The 18,415-nt window shown below is 42.8% G+C and overlaps 1 protein-coding gene across 3 annotated transcripts in view; it reads left to right on the top strand.

The window, feature by feature from the left end:
- SHROOM2 (shroom family member 2) overlaps positions 1 to 18,415 on the top strand; it is a 124,841-nt gene that overhangs the window by 102,672 nt on the left and 3,754 nt on the right. For 2 of the 3 annotated variants that reach the window (XM_032187321.1, XM_032187330.1), the window contains 4 exons: positions 3,329 to 4,087; positions 8,080 to 8,631; positions 9,529 to 9,709; positions 14,428 to 14,700. In XM_032187321.1, coding sequence (XP_032043212.1) covers positions 3,329 to 4,087; positions 8,080 to 8,631; positions 9,529 to 9,709; positions 14,428 to 14,700 — 1,765 coding nt within the window. Of the gene's footprint in view, positions 1 to 2,580; positions 2,638 to 3,328; positions 4,088 to 8,079; positions 8,632 to 9,528; positions 9,710 to 14,427; positions 14,701 to 18,415 lie in introns of those variants that run through there. The other variant, XM_032187341.1, reaches the window with a different exon arrangement.

The following is an 18,415-nucleotide window of genomic DNA, read 5'->3' as shown; positions in this document are numbered from 1 at the left end:
GTGCTTGTCCATCTGGGTAGCCAGCCCTGATTTATATACGAAGGCTCCTGTACTTACGAAATTCTGACTGCGCTTCCCCTGCAGCTCAGGCGAAGTGCACGGAGCAAGCAGCCTGACCCCCTGTGTGCCAAGGATGGGGATTTTGCTGGGTGCCTTCCCTGCCCGAGGAGGGGGCTCTTGCCCTTGGGATTATGCCACTCTGCCATGGGGGTGGTGATGGGGGAGCTGTGGGTTTGGAGATACCCTAAACTGTGGGAGATGACCACTCTCTTACCTGGAATGACAGCAGTAATTAAGCCGATAGTCTTGTTCTCCCTGTGCCTCTTGCTTTGCGATGCTTGCTTATGGATGAGCTCGTTTCAGTGGTACATTATCCTTAAATAATTCTATGAATAATTAAATGATTCCACAGGCCTCCCTTCTGAACTGTCTGATGGGCACAGGGTTACCTGGAGCGCAGACAGATGCTGAGCAGCTCAGTGGACTTCGTAGTACTGATAATAATGTAACACCTTTGCAGGTTCTTGCCACTGTGTCCTCCCGCGGCTTGAAGCTTGCTTTCTTTTCCTCCTTTCTGAACAGTAAGCTCAAATCTCTCCAAAATATGGTGATAAGCATGTTTTGCATGAGGATCCACCCACACTGAATGCCAACTAGCCTCAGCGTTGAATGTGGCCACCTTGTCCGAGACCCATTTTCTGTGGCACTGCGTAACGTTTGGTTAATTTTGTGGGAACTGTCTGACAGCACGTATGCAACCACTGGTTTTATCTCCGTGTTTGCCGAGGCAGCGTCTCTAAATTCACCCGTGCTGTGACTGCTTATTTCCTGGTGCTCTGCTCTGTGAGGTGACGGGACTACCAAAGCATTCACTGCTCCCGAGCCAGGGTAATAGTAAGCAAATTTTATGACATGCTTTGGGTATGTAAACACCTCAGGTCGGTGGCGCGCTCTGTCCAGTTTGCTTCCAGCAGCACACCCACTTGTGATGTGCATGCTGAGCTCAGTACGTGCTGTGCACCCTGGCTGAGGTAGTGCATGTCATTTGTCTTTGAGACATTTGGGGCTGGGCCCTGGGTTTCTCCACACGCCTAAGTGCAGCTACCACACCGCCTGATCTTGTGGCTTATGGCTGTCAGGGTGAGTAGGGAGGCACGACATTTTCTTGCCTCAACTAGAAGAAAACTGTGCCATGCATGGGTTCTCGAGATGAGGAAAAACGCTGATTTAAACACGGCACTTGATACTTAAGGCCTGAAGCCTTCACTTGGTAAATATTTCCATTAAAATCAGTGGAACTATTTACAGGCTCAGTTCTGCTCACATCGAACTCCCCAGGGCAAACCAGCTGACTCGAGAGACGCCACATAACCAAATCTGAGTCGCAGTGCCAAGCTTGGGCCTTGGTCTCTCTGGCCTTAAATCATTTCATTTAACAAAACTGTCCTCGGTCTAATATTAAAAATGAGAGTCAAGAAGTGCTGTTTTCATAAAAGAGAATTGACTCAGAATTTGTCAGACTGCTCAAAGTTTTCTGAACCAGCTCCACTTAGCTAAGAGCAAGATGAAGAGATCTGACTTTAAACGATATTCAGCCCCTCATTCATATTAAATAGAAAATGTGCATGCTAAAATTGAATTTAAAAATTTAACGCCAGATGAGAGATAAATTGCGTGAGGGACTGTTTGGGAATTAAATTGTGAAAAAGCCATCTCTCTTGGAAGTACAGTGCTACTTTATTACTGAAATGTAAAAGTCAGCGTGAATTACGATTTTTAAAAATCCCATACATCAGGCAGCTTAATGGAAATATCCAGATTTTTTTTAAGAACTGTTTTCTTAAGTGCTAAAATGTCACAGATCCAAGCACTATAACAATAAAAATTGTGAAAGTAATTGGATCGCACACATGTGAAGATAGAACTTTTAATCTGTCGTCTTCCAAACTTCATTTTAAATATATTTTTAAATTAATTTAAATAGTAATGCGGTGTTTAATTCTCCAAAGAAGAGTTTTCTTGAATTTATAGTGGACTTAACCTATTAGTGCTTTTGTTTCAAATGAGTTTTCATTCATTCTGGGGTCAAGCACCTACAGACCTATTTTCAAAAGCGGTGCAGTAGGCTTAGTAACCTGTTCATGTTGCAAATTCTTATTTACCTTACTATAAAAATAAGCTGGGAAAGGTGACTCTTTCACAGTCCCCTTGAGGGAAAGCCTGGGCAATGCACTTGTAAAGGGTTGTTATTTCACAAAGCAGAGGCCAGAGCTGTCAGTAGCACAAGTGATATTAGTAATTCTCTGAAGCCTTTTACTTTTCTGTTGCAGCTTCTTTTCTAAGCTCACAGTGTCTCTTCAGCCTCCTTTAAGCAGAGAGCAAACCTGGCTCCTTTCAGGGCTCCAGAGGTACTTCTTTTTTCTGTCTTGTCTTTCTTCCCAATCTGTCTTTATCTGGTGAGCACAAACAAACTACATCTCTTGTGGCAAAGCGCAGGCCTGGAGCTGCGAAAGCCTGTTTCCTGACTGCACAAACAGAGAGCTCACAGTTGGAATAAAACCAAAAATATTTTTGCGTAGGATAAGACCTTGTTGGCCATTGTTTGTCATTTATGCTGACAGGACAAAAGAAGTTCAAGTAAGTAAAGTAAACCTGAATAGAAAATAATACACTTTCTGAATTTCCTTTTCTGTTTGTTTTGTTTTTGTTTAAGTGTCTTCAGAGACCTTCATTTTCTCTTTTCCACTTTTTTTTAGCTTCAGCAAACATTTTATTTGCATTTGCTTCATTTTTCATCAGTTATACATCTAAAAATTCAACCACCAAAATTCATAATTAAAATTCACACCATTAAGTTCTCATTTAAAATGACGCTGGAGTATATTAATTTTGCATATACAGAAGAAACCTGCTCTGTACTCCACTGGTGACTCTGAAACAGAAGTGGAATTAGATTGTAGCACAGAAATAGAAGAGAAACCCTTGCAGTTGTGGCCGTGCCACATAGATCAGCGTTTCGGCCGCGCTGTGCGCTGAGACGTGCCCTGTACGCTGCGGCGCCTCAGGTTAACTCAAGGTTGTCGCATCCTGTGACTCCACGCACCCTAATTTAGCGTGACATTATGCTTTGACTCATCACATTAGATTAGGAACGCGGTGCCTGCATATACATGAGAGAATGTTTTTGTGCCGTATAGCTCCTGTGAACTGCAGGAGCCGGTGTTAAATGTTTGATGTGTTCTCAGCATTCGAGCTTCGTAGGTCATCTGTGGCCTCATACATGAGGAAACACAGCAGCAGCATGCTAATGATGTTTTCTTCTCCCTAGGCAAGCTGATATTGGGGCCCTAAGAGAAAACCCACGGGAAAAAAGGGATCAGCTGGACCAGAATATAGGCCACAAGTGGAAGGCATCTGTCAGACCTTTGCATGCAAGAGAGCCTACGGTTTTGTCTCACGAAAGCCGCGGGAGATCTGGGACGCTGCCGAGTGATTACAGATACTCTCAGGAAAACGTGAATGAGAAAAGCAAGGATTGCAGCTTGCCTCATCTCACGTGCTCTGAGCCACAGAGCTTGAACGAGAACCACTCCCGTCTGTCCCAGGGCACCGGAGAGGAAAATCGTAGAGCAGAGCCGGCGCTTCTCAATAAGAAACGTGGACCTGCTCCTCAGAGGCCTCCGCCACCTAAGAGAGATAAATACAGACGACCAGATAATTCTGCACCGTCGCTTGGCGCCTCCTCTGAATCCTTGCTGGTAGCACCCAGCCATCCCTTTCCGTCCTCTTCCCCCAGCTCTGTGGAAGTATTTACGAGCCACTCATCTCTCAGCCAGAGTCCTGCTGCTTTCAATGGAAAACTAAAGAGTGCTAACCCCCAGGAACTCCGGCAAGCGTCATCCACGGAGAATGTTTGCCAGCACTTAGAAGAAAAAACGCACCTTAAGTCCGAACCTGTGTTACCTTCCAAGTATCGGTACCTTCAGAAGCCAGGCATGGAGACGTCAAGGTCCCCTTCTCCTCAGTTTGCACCACAGAAGCTCACTGATAAACCTCCCGTGTCTGTACAGGACGAGAACCCAGCCAGGTACTAGATATTGCTCCTTTACTATTTTAACACCCTTTTGCCTGCTTAGACACTATTAATGGTTGACTCTTCTATTTCTTCACTAAAAGCACATCCTTAGGATTCATTAAGCATAAAACTTTCCAGCATATCCTAAAACAACTTCTGTGAAATTCTGCTGAAATCCTTCAGCTGGTCTTTGGTTTCTTTTAGTTGGCTGATGCTTAATAATGAGAGAGGCTGCTCAGGTGTTAAAGCTGGTAGATGGTGGAAAACAAAAGGGTGGATTCAAATTGATTTTCCATTGCACGTCTGGGTGAAATCAGAAGATTTCCTTTCTGTCCTTTCTGTTATCATTTCTTCTAGCCAAGTCTGTATGCGAATACAGATCGGTGCAGGGAGACAGCAGGTACAGGAAGGGAAGCTGTATCCTTTGTGAGAACATCTGTTTTGAAAGCTTACACAGTGAGGTGTACTGCCAAATTATAACTGTTTTCATGTTCCTTTTATGATGAAATTTGGCGTTCTGAGTAGTCTGTTGAGGAGACTGCAGCGTTATTTGTATTTCAGCAAGGTTCAGCGGGAGAATGTCAGTCTAGATGAACTCAGGATTAGACAAGCCAACTGAAATTAATTGATTTCTGTGACTGTCATACGCTGCTAATATCGCTAAAGGTTATTCTCCCTCAAGATAACAAACTCTTCCAGGAAGCTTGGAAATATTAGTTTTCATAAATCCTTCAGCACTATAATTCATGCTTAAAGAATGAAAATAAAAGCTTCAAGCTGAATGAATGCTGAGGTTTCTCTGTGCAAAAGTATTTGGAGTTGCTTTTCTCCACTGTAGTGTAAATGATTGAATAGGCTCGGTCATGCTGTTTTCCAGGGTGCCTTATGACATGGAAAGCATAACTCACCCCCTCACCCCCCCTTTTTTTTCCTGGGTATTTCAGTAGCAGAAAGTGGCTTAATTGGCTTTTTAACAAATCTCTTGAAGCCAGCATCAGTTCTTGTTTTATTTTTTGCCTGGATAATGAGCTGGGGGCTCTGAGAGGAAGTGAGTTTGGAGGTTGGGGGGGGGGGGTGGATGTGAATTTGACTTAACCTACCATCTGCCTGTTAAGCATGGCTTGAGTTTTTCCCCTTACAATAGGATGAAATTATGAAATTTCATCCTGCAGTGTTTTTAGGATAAAAAAGCAATATGTTATGTTATGAAGAGTGGAATATGTCACGGGATCCCTGGCACCTTTCTGCAAAGGTAGATGACGGTGGTGACATCCGTAAAGTGTTGCTCTGTGAACAGATACAAAGCTCACGAGGAAAAAGCTGATTGTATTTACCCTTCCTTTTTCCTGAGCTTTAATGCTGAAAAGCACACTGAGCTGTGCCTAATTATATGCCTGTATCTGAATGACATTTTGAACGTAAGGTAGAGCACTTACCCAGCATATCTTTCATTAACATTTTACAGTCTTAAGCACAAACAGTCGTTTGTACACGACTGACTGTCCTCAGTCAATAATTACATTAGTTAATGAAACAGACATGGCAAAATGGGAAGACATGCAGGCCCTGCATCTGAACCTTCTGTATTGTGCTTATTTTGTATGAGTGAAACATGTCAAGTAGACTTATATCTATATGTGATTAATTAGATTTGGCTTAGTACTTCTGTTAGCTCCTTGTATACGAGCTTTTGGACATACCTGTTTGCATGCTGTAGGCAGTCCATATTCAGTGTTCTCAGCATGTAGCTGTTTACTCTTCTTTGAGAGAGGAATCTTGTTTATCAGCAAGATAAACTGAGTAGTGTGCAGGGTTTCCCACAACAATTTAGGTAGTCAGTGCAGTGTGGGGAGATACTGGCGGCGTGCAGAACCCAGCTATTTCCAAAGAAGACTGTTGGGCAACCATGACGATGAAAAGAGTGCATTGGGAGATTTCCAGTGGACGTACACTCAGGTGGAGGAGTGCCCGTGGTTGGAATGAAGCTTCTCAATAGCCACAGGCAGAGTTGCTGCAAATCTAAACTTTACACCACAGATCCCCAGATGCAAAACCTTAAGAAATCAGAAGGATGCTGGTTGCAGAAACAGAATTTATGGAGCACCCAGCATTGAACCGTGTTTGCTCTGATTTGAAATCAGTTCAACTGATGATGCATTAAATATCTGGAAAATCTTATGCTAGGCTGAGAGGAAAGTACCCAGAGTCCCAAAATAGATGCTGGACATTTTAGGTGAAGAATTGCAGTCAACTAATTTCTTCTCTTCCAGTTGCCCCACACATATTTATGCACATATCTTGTATTTCCCCCAGCTTCAAAAATACGTTCCTCTTGGAGTGTAGCTGGGTCTTGAAGGGTGTGGGCTTCATTAAAAAAAATAAGAAAGAAAAGAAAATGTGGGGAGGTGGCTTAACATGGTTCAGACAAGAACATTTTGACTAAACTGCGTGAAGGGAGCAATTACACTTACAGGGAGCTCAGGCTGAGCAGCAGGCACAAGAGCAAGCTCTTGAAAATTACAGTCGTCCTGAATGAAAACATCCCAGCCTCGTGCCAGTGGGGGAGTCGGGGCAGAAGGGTGCGCAGAGGAGGACTCCGTATGTAATGGCTTTGTCATTTGTATTTTGGCTTTGTCAGAGCAGTAGTAGCCAGTGGTTGCCTGTGTCTGCATTGCTGTCACTGCTTTACCTCACTGGCTTATCCAAGCTCATTGGAGTTGTTCGGTGTTCAACATGATGGAAAACCTGCCCCAAAATCTGGATCAGTTTGCCAAAGCTTGTCTGCAAAGCACTTGAGGAAAGTGAATAGCTACTGAGAGGCTGTACCTGCATTCGGAAGCAAATCTACTTCTACAATATAAGATGCAGCTTCTGAAAGTGATGAAGTGAAATAGATTTTTCTGTTCCCTGTGAAAGAAAAGTACAGCACAGAAAAGTCTAAGTTTATATTTCAGAAAAGTGACACACCCACACTTGGAGGAAAAGAGCTGTAGCATGTCTTGGTCACTTATCTGGAAGGCGGCAAGCAAGCGAGCCAGATGAAACCAGATATTTTAGCTAGTAGGCAATGTTCCTTTACTTGCTGTAGAGCTTCCAAACCCACATTATGACAATAATTTTAAACTTGCTGCAAACTCCAAACCACCAAAACTAGACTTTAGTTTCTTATATGGTTTACATACAGTACAGATGTTTTAGTAATGTTATTTAACATGTTATTGTCCAATTTAAAATCTTAGCCTCCTCTTTAAATAGCTTTATTTGCTGAATGTCCAAGGTGGCCCTTTGTACTGGGCAGTGCAGAGTTTTTGCTGTAAGCTTCACTTAAAGGAGTATGTGGATGTGGCATTGGAATCTAATTACTGAATTTCTGTATCTTGTACGAAATTTTACAAATACAGAATTTTCTTTTAATCACGTAGTTAGTCTTGAACAATTTCCAGGTTTTTCCACGTGTGAGTATTGTAGCTCAGCAAGGGCCTGGCCTGCAGGATGCTTCCGTCTGGTCTGTTGTTTTTTCTCTTGGAAGAGCTAGGAATTGATGTGAGGGCATCGAAAACTGCCCAGGCAGCTAAATAACCTGTCTGGCCAAAAGCTGAGGCTGCTGTTCAGTCAGTGCAAGCCAATGAGTTTGAGCTCGAGGCGTGTTGTCCTCTGAATGTGTGGCAGCAAAGGGTTGTTCAACAGCACCATTTTAAAACAGGGGCCTGACTGCTGAGATTGGACCCTCATGTTCATGAAAATGAACAGAAGTCCTGTTCAGTGAGTGCTGTGCCAGGCTGATGCTAGAAGTACTTACATATGAACTAAAACTGTTTAAAATGTGTAGGCAGGAAAGAAAACACGCAATTTGAGGGTTTTAGATGTGGTGCAAGGAATATTCCATTACCTACATCTTTTATCTACTTTTTTTTTTTTTAATTTGGGCTTCCCCTCTGCTTTGCAGACCAGAAGTGAGATACAAGGTTCTTACATTTCTAAATACGGATTTTCCTCTTTTCCAGAATCGAAAGAGTCATAGACAACAACACTACAGTGAAAATGGTTCCCATCAAGATAGTGCATTCAGAGAGCAGTGCGGAGAAGGAGAGTCGGCAAGGTCTTGTGAGTACAATGGAACCTCTTGCTTTACCCAGCGGCTTGGAAAAGGACCAAATTAAAACACTCAGCACTTCTGAGCAATCCTATTCACGATTCTGTGCCTACACCAGGCAAGGCATAGAGCCAGAGCCAGAAACCAAAACCAAACCAGCTGAGCCTCAACCAGCTGAAGAACCTGGGAACAACCTGAAGGACAGCAGTGCTGCCGTGCCGGCAGTCAGCTATGTAAAGGCCAAAGAGAAGACCTTTGAAGACTGGAAGTCAGAGGAACTCGCCAGAGAGATTGTGGGAAGAGATAAATCTCTAGCAGACATCCTAGATCCTAATATGAAAATAAAAACAGCAATGGATCTGATGGTTGGAATATTCCCTAAAGATGAACACCTCCTAGAAGAAGCTCAGCAGCGCAGGAAGCTCCTGCCAAAAGTTCCTTCTCCAAAAATTTCAGAAGAGAAGTGAGTATTACTTTCTGTAGAGCAGTGGTTCCTTGTAAGCTGCTGTCCAAAGTGTGCAAGTTTTCCTAGAGATCTTCCTACTGTTTAGGTTCGCAGCTTTTCTAAAAGTTTTCTGTTAGAATAGCAATCAAGAATAGTACTGCTAATGTTATCATTAATTACAAAAAAAAAAAAAAAAGAACTGTTGTACAATATCAAATGTTATCTCAGACCTGGCTGAAAACTGTTATGTGAGAATTTAAGGAATAATTCATTTCTCCCTTGTAGTTAGGTATTTTACCAAGAACATTACATTTGGTAACTTGATAGAAAAGGATCAATATTTCACCATTTATTATGCACTGAAATTTTACAAAGACAACTTAAAGTGGACATGAGGCATTTCTTCAGAAGGAGTGAGAACAAAGTCAAAGTTTAAAATTCCGTAGAAAGATGTTGATGTTCTTTTGGTCTTTTGTTTTCTTGATATGAGTTACCAAATTAAGTTGTAGATTTCGTGAGAAGTTCATGTGTAAATCCATGACCAAAAAGATAACACCTGCATTTTAGTATCCTACATCTGGCAGTTGGAAAGCATCGTCGTCTGACACTGGTCTCTGCACTACTTAGTGAAATGTAACTTCACATTTTGTTTCCAACTGAGAGATCTTAGTTCTGTTTCCCTCATTGTAATGGTGAAAGCTCTTCTGCATTGCTTCAGTTTTTGCTTCCAGTGGGTATATGCTGAGTTCTGAGAAATTTTCTTCACAACCAGTATTTATTTATCCTGTTTCCATATGTAATTGCTTTCTGTTGAACCGCATACTTGTTGGTGAAATGATGGCTCGAGAATATTGTCCTTTCTTTTCAGTGATTAGGATGTCAAGGCACTTAATGAGAGTTTTGACTTTTTACCAGGAAAGAGGAGCAGAATGCGCCGTCCGCCATCTCCCTGACAACCAATTCTACTTACTACAGCACATCTGCACCGAAGGCTGAGCTGCTGATTAAAATGAAGGACATGCAGGAACAGCAGCAACAACAGCAGAGTGAAGATGATTCTGAAGATGAGCTGGATCATGACTTGTCAGAAAAGAAGGTAAAAGACATTTCTAAATGGTTAATGCAATGCTCTAAGTCGTGTGCATTTCATTGCCCATGAATTGGCTAGCTAAAGAACCCTAAATACAAGGCCTGGGGGGTTGGTGTAATGCCCAACTGTGAATTTAGGAATTTCATGTTAGGTGTTTAGTGCAGCTTGATACGTATTTCAGAAGGGCCCAAAGGGGGAAGTTTTGAAGGGTTTATTTTCAAATATCTTTTCTCATTTGATATATTTCTCACAAAATGGCTCAGGTTGGAAGGGACCTTTAAAGGTCATCTAACTCCAACCCCCCTTTCATAGGCAAGGATGCCACCCACTAGATCAGGTTGGCCAAGGCCCCATCCAGCCTGGCCTTGAACACCTCCAGGGATGGGGCATACTCATTTCTCTCATTTGCTATATATAAAGAGCTATTAATGCTTGTGTATCCCACTGTAACTGGTGGTGGTTTTAGTTGCACTGTATTTTTAAAATGTAGGTCATCAACTTGGGTGTGTCATGAGAGGGAAGGTACCCCCTGCCCATCACCCTTTTTTCGTTTTCATGAGCAGCAAATCACTTTGCTCTCAGTCTCTCCTATAACCAAAGCAGTAATGGTGGGACAGGACTAATCATCTTGGTGGATACAGTGGAAATTGCTCATCACAAGAGAGGTAGTCTTCTTAACTCTTGTTCATCCCTATCCTCATTCCCATCCTTCAGGGTTTTATTTCTGCTCTAAGATCAACATAATAAGTCACATCTGAAAATAATGATATCCTGGCATTTCAGTGGTTTGAGAAACTGTTGTCCTGTGTTAAAGTCATCACACTTATTTCATTAGTCATTTGGCACAAAATGTTTTAACTGTGGTTCCCAGTAGGGATCAGCTGGAGTAAATGGTTTGTTTTTTCGACTCAAGTGATGTAGTTTGACTCTGCCTAAGCCAGTAGTGCAGTGATGAGCAAATCTTTTCATTAAAGTCAGCTCTCTGTTTAATAATCAACTTGAGGGTGAATTTGGTGATCCAGCCCCGAAGAAGGGTCTTTGAATTAAACATTAGGAATATATTTAGTCACCAAGACCGAGGCATCACAGAGGAGATTCCCTGTGTCAGTGGCATCCAGCTCCTGCACCGAATCTGAGGGAGCTGCAGTGTTTTCTGTTGTTGCTGTCTTTTTTCCTCCCCCCGTTGTCCCTCCCTCCCTCTGCCCGCAGCACCATTCAGTACAGCAGGCGCTGCCAGGGGCATGCCATGGCTGCAGCTGGGGAGCTGCCCCTGCCCTCTCCCCAGGGACCCGCTGAATCCCACAGCTGCGCTGCTTAGACAAACCAAGGATTTCACCACATTTGGAACAATTCCTTTTTATCTGGTGCCGCACGTGACAGCCGCTTCCATCATTTTTGCTAGAATTAGTGTCCTTCTTACTAAATACGGAGTGGGGGTGGGCTGGAGGTAAAATTAAAGCTTTCTTGTTTGCCTGACAAGTGAGAGTAAAACTTTTTTTTTATTTTAAGCAAAACCACTCTGTATTTGCATTTGTGTCTCTAAACAAGAAAAGCGTGTTCCCCTGTATCTACTCCTCCCTTATCGCCCCAGTTCTGGTATGCACCACTGTGCTGGGAGAAATTTCATGAAGAACTTTTAGCAGAGCTCCTCCATCTTCCTCTGGGTCTCTCCACACCATCATAACCATGCACATGTTGCTGTTTACTTCTCTCCCTGCTCCTCCGCATGCAGTAGGATGTGAGCGCTCAGTTCAGTGGGCTTTCATCCTGGATCTTGTCAGAAAACATACATAACTCGTGGTAAGTGGGTCAAGGCATCTTTGTTAAACAGATAGGGTATGTTACTTGGCCCAACTTCACATATTTGGCAACAGCTTAAGAAGGGATCATTAAGGACCCAAACATTTCAATAGCACACTTCACGACTTCAATTATTTTTGTAGAGATACACGCCCAGAACCCGTTCTTTGATTCCTAGAAGTCAATCGGTTCTGTTGAGATATCTTAATTTCAGTCCACTGTGGAATGATTGTAATATTTGTCATTCTCTGCTCTGCAAAGCAGAACTGTGTTGTTTGTTTTTGTTTCCTTTTATCAGCCACAAAGTGATGATGTGAGTTAGAAATTTCATAGAGGCATTTCCCAATAAAAATACATATTTGGGATGATCTCTGTATTCCCATCAGGAGTAGAAAGCGTACCTCGTATGCTGAATTTAAAGGAGGTTTAACCCAAGTACAAAATTCGGAACAGATGTTGAAGATACTACAGGACAATTTTTCGTACTAGGCAAAATCCATGTGTGGCTGAGTAGGAAGGGTAGGGTCCCCTTTGCATTTAGGAAAGCGTCAGTAACAAAGAGTCTCAACATTAATTGAAAAACACTTGTTTTCTTTGTGTTTTTTTTTTTAGACATAATCTTCATGTGAAATGGAGTGGTGAGCTAAAAGCAGAGTAATTTATGTACAAAGCAGCACCTGAATGAACCACCTGAGAAGCACTCTGCTTCTGTGTTGCTAGTCAGGTCATCAGCAATTACTGAGAAAAAGATCGGGTTTTGTTGTTTTCTTGTTTATTAGTACAGAATTCACAGCTGTGAATTTATTTATCTGCCAGCTTCCAGGTGTAGATTGGAGATCTTTGGGCTCAGTAGGTATTGAACATCGTACAGGTTTTCTGCTGGCTAGCAAAAGCACGTAGTGAGCTCACAGTTGCAGCATCCACAGGCTGTTTCTTCTGGGTAGGAAGCAATCAGTTATGATAATACAAATTGTAAAAGATATGACAGTTTTCGAGAGGGCCTAAATACCTCTCACCTGCAGAAGTGCTCCTTAAGAGCCTTGAGTCAGCTGCTTGTTGACATCCAAGTAGGATGCTACTGTGAAGATGCATTTATCATTGTTAGTGTGTTTGTTTGGTGGCTTTATTTTTTATTTTAAGAAAGAAAGGAACTTGACTGTTCAAGATGGCTGATCTAGATTGTCAGTCCCCACGGGTGAACATCAAGCACAGCTGCAGAAGTGGAAAAACTCGAGCGAGTAACGTATAGTACAACAGGATTCTGTTGTTTCAGATGGCAACACAGCAGCATTGTGCGTGTGCATGTCATCTGAGGGAAAGAAGAGCCTGGCACTGTGACCTACATAATCCAAATCAAACTGTGCGTTTGCTTTGAGTGAAGAGAGGGGGGAAAAAATCAAATCCTGCAGATTAATCAGTCAGTAAAGCAGACATCTGTAGAACTGCTTACTACCTTAATCTTTTGGACACCCAGACTAACAGATAACCCAAATCCAGATTAACCTGGCCTGAGTATATTAAATCAAAACGGAGAAAACCAACCCAGATAATCCACGTGTTTGAATTTTTACCTTTAAAAAGGCTGCTTAAATTTTCAGGGTATAGTTGCTTTCTGTACAGACGGCAGGCTTCTCTTTGGCCCCAAAGTAAGTTGGCAATGACTGTTTGGTGGTGTCTGGGAGCAGTAGGTGCTATCAGTCTATTTCTCTATAATCATGAAGGCTTGTAATCAGATTTGTATTTAGAAAGAGGTCCTAAAGAATGTCGTGAGTGATTTTCTCACAAAAATTGGAGGGGTAATGACTATTTCAAGCTATGTAATTTTCATTTAGAAATGGCAGTAGCAAGTGTATGGTTCAGAGAATGCTTTGGGGAATTTTCTTACCTGAAATTAGCTGAATACTAACGAGGCATCCACATTTAAATTAGCGAGGCATTTTTAGAGCGTGATTAATGTCACAGTAGGGTAGGTGACCAGCTGAAATGAGTCCCACCCCTTGTGCACAACCGAAAACTAATGGAGGCCTCTGTGATGAGGCCCTCCTGCCCAAATGCAGGGTGGGGCACAGGTCGTTAAGGGACGAGATTTGGGTTCTTGGTCAGGCTTTGCTGGTGACACATGATTTTTCCAAGCCAGGGCACGTGCATCCCAGGTGATGGGGAATTACACCAGAGAAACCTTGAGAAACTGCAGGTGAGATGGAGTACTTGCCTGGCATGGGACAGTGCCTGTCGAAAATGCTAGCATGGTCCTCTGTTAGAGCAGAGCCACTTTGCACAGGCTGCTTTGTGCACTGCTGAAGTAGATTTTGTTTCCTCTTCTGTGCTGCAGGGACTACGATTTCCCTACAGAAATGCTGTAAGGCGGTGATAACTCTAAAGATCCTCTGAGCGTGGAAGGACGGCTACTGGGGGGATGTTAATATACTACAGAAAGGAAGAGAAAGCTAGACAGTGCCCTAGTTTTAACTGTCATGCGGAAAACACAGAATTTTCTGGTACTGTTTATCTTCCTGCAGTGTAGCTCTTCAGAAAGGTGCTATGGACCTGGTATTTAGAGAGGAAAAGATGCGCTGTACTTTATGCTGCTCCACAGCAGGCTTTGAAGGCGTTCAAAGAAGCAGCAGTAATGCCTGCTTAAAAAAAAAAAGTCTTTCATCTTTTTCCACAAAGGTGAATTGCTTTAACACAGGTCTCAAGCTGGGCATTGTAGACCTACATCCTGAACCTTTGGATCCAGCAACGTTATACCTACCGTATACGTATATTTATGTATAATGCACTCATTGTCAAAGCCACACGGGAGTTTCACTGTATTAAAAATGTCACACAGCAGTAATAGATTTCTGATGCGGCTTCCAGAAATAGAAGTGGGGGAAAATGCAGTAGTGCTAATAAATTCTCATTTCCCTTATTTTCCACAGCAAGAACTTATTGACAGCATCAGTAGGAAGCTGCAGGTGCTGAGGGAAGCACGGGAGACACTTCTGGAAGACATCCAAGCAAACAATATCCTGGGGGAGGAGGTGGAAGCCATTGTGAAAGAAGTCTGCAAACCAAATGAATTCGACAAATTCAAGATGTTTATCGGGGACCTGGACAAAGTGGTCAACCTCCTGCTGTCCCTCTCAGGTCGTCTGGCTCGGGTCGAGAATGCTCTTAACAACCTGGACGAAAACACCTCACCAGAAGAGCGGGTGAGAAAGACCAGTAGCAATATAGCTGCATTTAGTGAACCTGATACGGGTTTCTGACTTGTTTTTATCTAAAATATAAAGATCAAGATGAGGGATAATAGTTGGGTACATCTTATAATGCCGTTTTCTTACAACTTTTTGCTTTGCTTTGCTTTTGCTTGGAATACTAAAACTGCAAGTGGCTTGCCAGGCAGTGGTGTTTTGGGGTGCAACATAACTGGAGAACAGCCCTCTCAGAAAAATGTTAATGAAAGAGGAAAGCTACTGATAAGAGCATAACAAAGGAGACAAAAATACTATTGTCTGATAACACAAAAGATGGGAAAAGAAGCGTCAGTTTGTGCTAACATGCAGAAAGCTTACAGGTTTCTTTATATTCCACAAGGGTCTTGAGAGAAAATTGTGAGATCATGACAAAGAAAATGTTCCTCACATGCTACAGTTTCCTCTACAATGCCTGGGAAGAAAGGACAGAAAGTACAAGTCCTAAATATAAATAAAGGGGATTGGGGCAGGAGTGAGGCCCTTCAAAACAAATTTTTCAGCATAGAAATGGCCTGCTAATCAAGGAGTCCCAGCATGTGTGAAAATTTCAGAAGGGCTCAAGCTACTCTTACCTTTTGGACCCCACCTTGTCCCTTGTTTAATTCCAGATCCCAGCAGGGCTTAGTTGGGAAGCAGATACCTATTGATACAGAAATGCACCAAGGGAGAGATGTAAGCATGTGGGAAAATCAAAGGTTGGAATAAATATAGGAGGGGATTATGTGTCAAGTGAGCTTAGCCTCTGCAGTTAAATAAATGTAAAGTGGGTATTTGAGCTCGTAGCTGAGAAATGAAGTGCCAGAAGTCCACCTAAGCATTGTATCAGATTTTTTTTTTTCCACGAACTGTGGATTTATGTTGTTTCCTCAACATGCTCCATTGTTTCATCAATAAGAATCAGTAAGTGCTGGGACCAATTTGGAGCTGTGTTCTTGCTGTTTGGCCCTAGCTGCTGCCAAGCATACTTGTTTAATGGCTGTCCAGACCCCTTTCTGACTGAGGCAAAGGGAAGGTATTTGACAGCTTATTAAAGGGTAGATCAAAGCTTCTGAAACTTACAGAAATTTAATCCTCTTTAAGACAGATTTTTTTTTCTAAATGTGGTTGCAGTTGCCTAATGGGCTTGAAGATGGGAGTGTAAGCTGGGAAAAGATATACCAGATGATTTGAGCACATAGGGAACACAGCTTGAGAGCTATGATAAAAATAGTGTATGTAGCTAGGTATGGAAAAGAAGAAGGTGAGTAGGTGGCATGGTAAGGGCAGGCAGAAATTGTCTGTGTATTCTGCCATCAAATGTAGACTGACAAAAATCCAAATCCCTAATGTATTCTAATCCCCATGTCTTCTCATGCATTGACACCGTAGTTTTGCCATAGTAACATCAGATACATGTTTAAAAGTGTCAGTCAGAGATGCTCCTCAAATGGATCAAGTCCCTGCTAGATACTTTGACTATAAATATAATTTGTGTAGAGGTATGTATGTATGTCTTGGAATTTAGGCTGGCATCTGTGGCTTTGGCTTTCTTTCGTCATTTGGTATTATGCAGCCCACATTATGATATTTGGTGTATTACCAATGTACCAAATGAACAAAACATAGGGGAGATTACTTCCATCTCCTGTCTTCCGTGGGGCTCGTATCCCTAACGATCACGGGTTGCTATTTTGTTTGTTTGTGGTTTTAAGCTGATGGTGTCTAATAAACACGACTCTGATAGCTCTGCACTTTCCAGAAACCACCCCCAGCCAGCTCAGCAGACTGCGAAACAAACAGTCTGTCAGCAAGCAAGTGACCACTGTTGAATTAATACTCTGTCTATCAGGTGGTCTCTCTTAGGTCTCTTTTGCCACGAGCAGCAGTGTCAGGTATTTCAACTGTAGCTGCTGAAAGTGATTTCTTCTGAAATAGCTTCCGGCCCCCTCCAGTGTCTTCCCATTACTTCCTTTATCAGTCAAAACCAGAGTGCATTGGGAACCCTCAAGCACTGAATGAGCAGTTCACAAACTTGATCAGGCGCCCAGGCCCCTGAGGCCTGTTCTTGCTAGACTAAGGCCAAGTGCCAACTAGGAACTGGATGTTGGGAAGTCACGTGCATGGAGGCAGACCCTTTTTCTTCATCTGTTGTTCAAAACAGCAAACAAATCTTGAGAAAAGCTCTCAATAGGAGGGGACAAAGCTTGTTCCATCAGAGCAGCTTCAGATGTCCTGCATATGGCTGAGGTCTCAGATCAACGCTATGAAACAACAAAACAAAACAAAACCCGTCTGCACTCTGTTTTGCTTTGGTTGTTTGAAGTCCATCAGATGCCACCAGCCTCTAACCCACCTGTCTGCATGGTAGGTACAAGCAGTTGTGCCTGTAGGCCTGGTGAACCATGTAACCACTGATTAAAGAGTCTTTTCAAGAGTGCTGCCTTGCGCCTGCTAGTGTTTCACTTTACCCTTCAAAGCAAGCTTTCTGGTGTCAGTCATCTCTGACAGAGGTAAAAGCAAACTTGGGATGTATCTAATTTGCCTTCTACCATTTACATCCCACTTACCTAAGGCATACCCTAAACCTCCACAAGGGTAGAGGTGCTTAAAGTATCGTGCAAAATTTGTAACAGAAGCAGTGTTTGCTTTCCTTGAACTGTGAGGTTACTCGAATTCATCTTAAAGTCATGTTGCAGGCATGGTAAGAGGAAACAGTCCAGCTTAAATCTCAGGAATTGTTGGAAAGGGCTGAACATCCCACCACAGCACTGGGTGGGTAACCGTGCAAACTGAGCCACCAGCTGTTTGCTCTGTGCCCTCTCGTGTTCATCCAGCTCTAATCCTTCTGTTTCTTCTCAGTGTACAGCAGAGCTGCTCTGTGGAGCAGTCTGGGCTTGCTCCCACCTCTGGGCTTGGCTGCTAGTCCCACTGGTGAATTTTGGAGAAGTCTTTCCATCTCCTTGCAGCAGATAGCTCTGCTCGCAAGTTACTTGCAGTGAGAATTTTCCCCTGGCATACACTCAAAGGAAGATCCAACTGCGTGTGTTTCTGGTAGTGTCTGATTTCTGTCAATTGTCTTCAGTGGCTCTCTTGAACCCTTATTTAATCTTTCAAGCATATTTCAAGTACACTGAGAGCAAAAGTCTCAGTGTTTCACCCTCTGAGCTTTGAGCCCCGTGTACAACCAAAGGCAGCACGGGATTCGTGTGCAGCTGACAGACATGCCTATTGTAGCTTGCCACGTGCGTCCCCCTTTGTCTCATACTTTCATCTTGAAAAGACACAGTTTCTGTGGTCTATAGAAACACTTTCCTGTAAATCCTTTAGGCCAATTATAGTGTGTGTCATGTAACATATGAAGTCCAAATGAAAAAAAAAAAAAAAAAAAAAGATTTACTCGAACAGCTTCACAAAAGCAGATTGTGGTTTATTTGAAGGCATAGGTTCTCAAAGAAAAGCTGTGAAGAAAAGCTAAAAATTGCAGCCTTGTACCTCATTGTGGCACTTTCTGATTAGGTTCAGAAGCCTGTACTGGGATTCCTGACATCAGAGTAGGCCAGCCGTACTCAGTGGTGCTGAAAAAAGGCAATTGGTTGTAGGCAGACATCTGAAGTAGGTCAGATATAATATAGGTCAGATAATAATACTCCAGTTTCTCCCGATGTGCTACTGAAGGGTTGTAGCTGAGTGA

This window comes from Aythya fuligula, chromosome 1 (assembly GCF_009819795.1).
Source record: "Aythya fuligula isolate bAytFul2 chromosome 1, bAytFul2.pri, whole genome shotgun sequence".
Classification (NCBI taxonomy): Eukaryota; Metazoa; Chordata; class Aves; order Anseriformes; family Anatidae; genus Aythya; species Aythya fuligula.
This window is presented reverse-complemented; position numbering and strand designations above follow the sequence as displayed.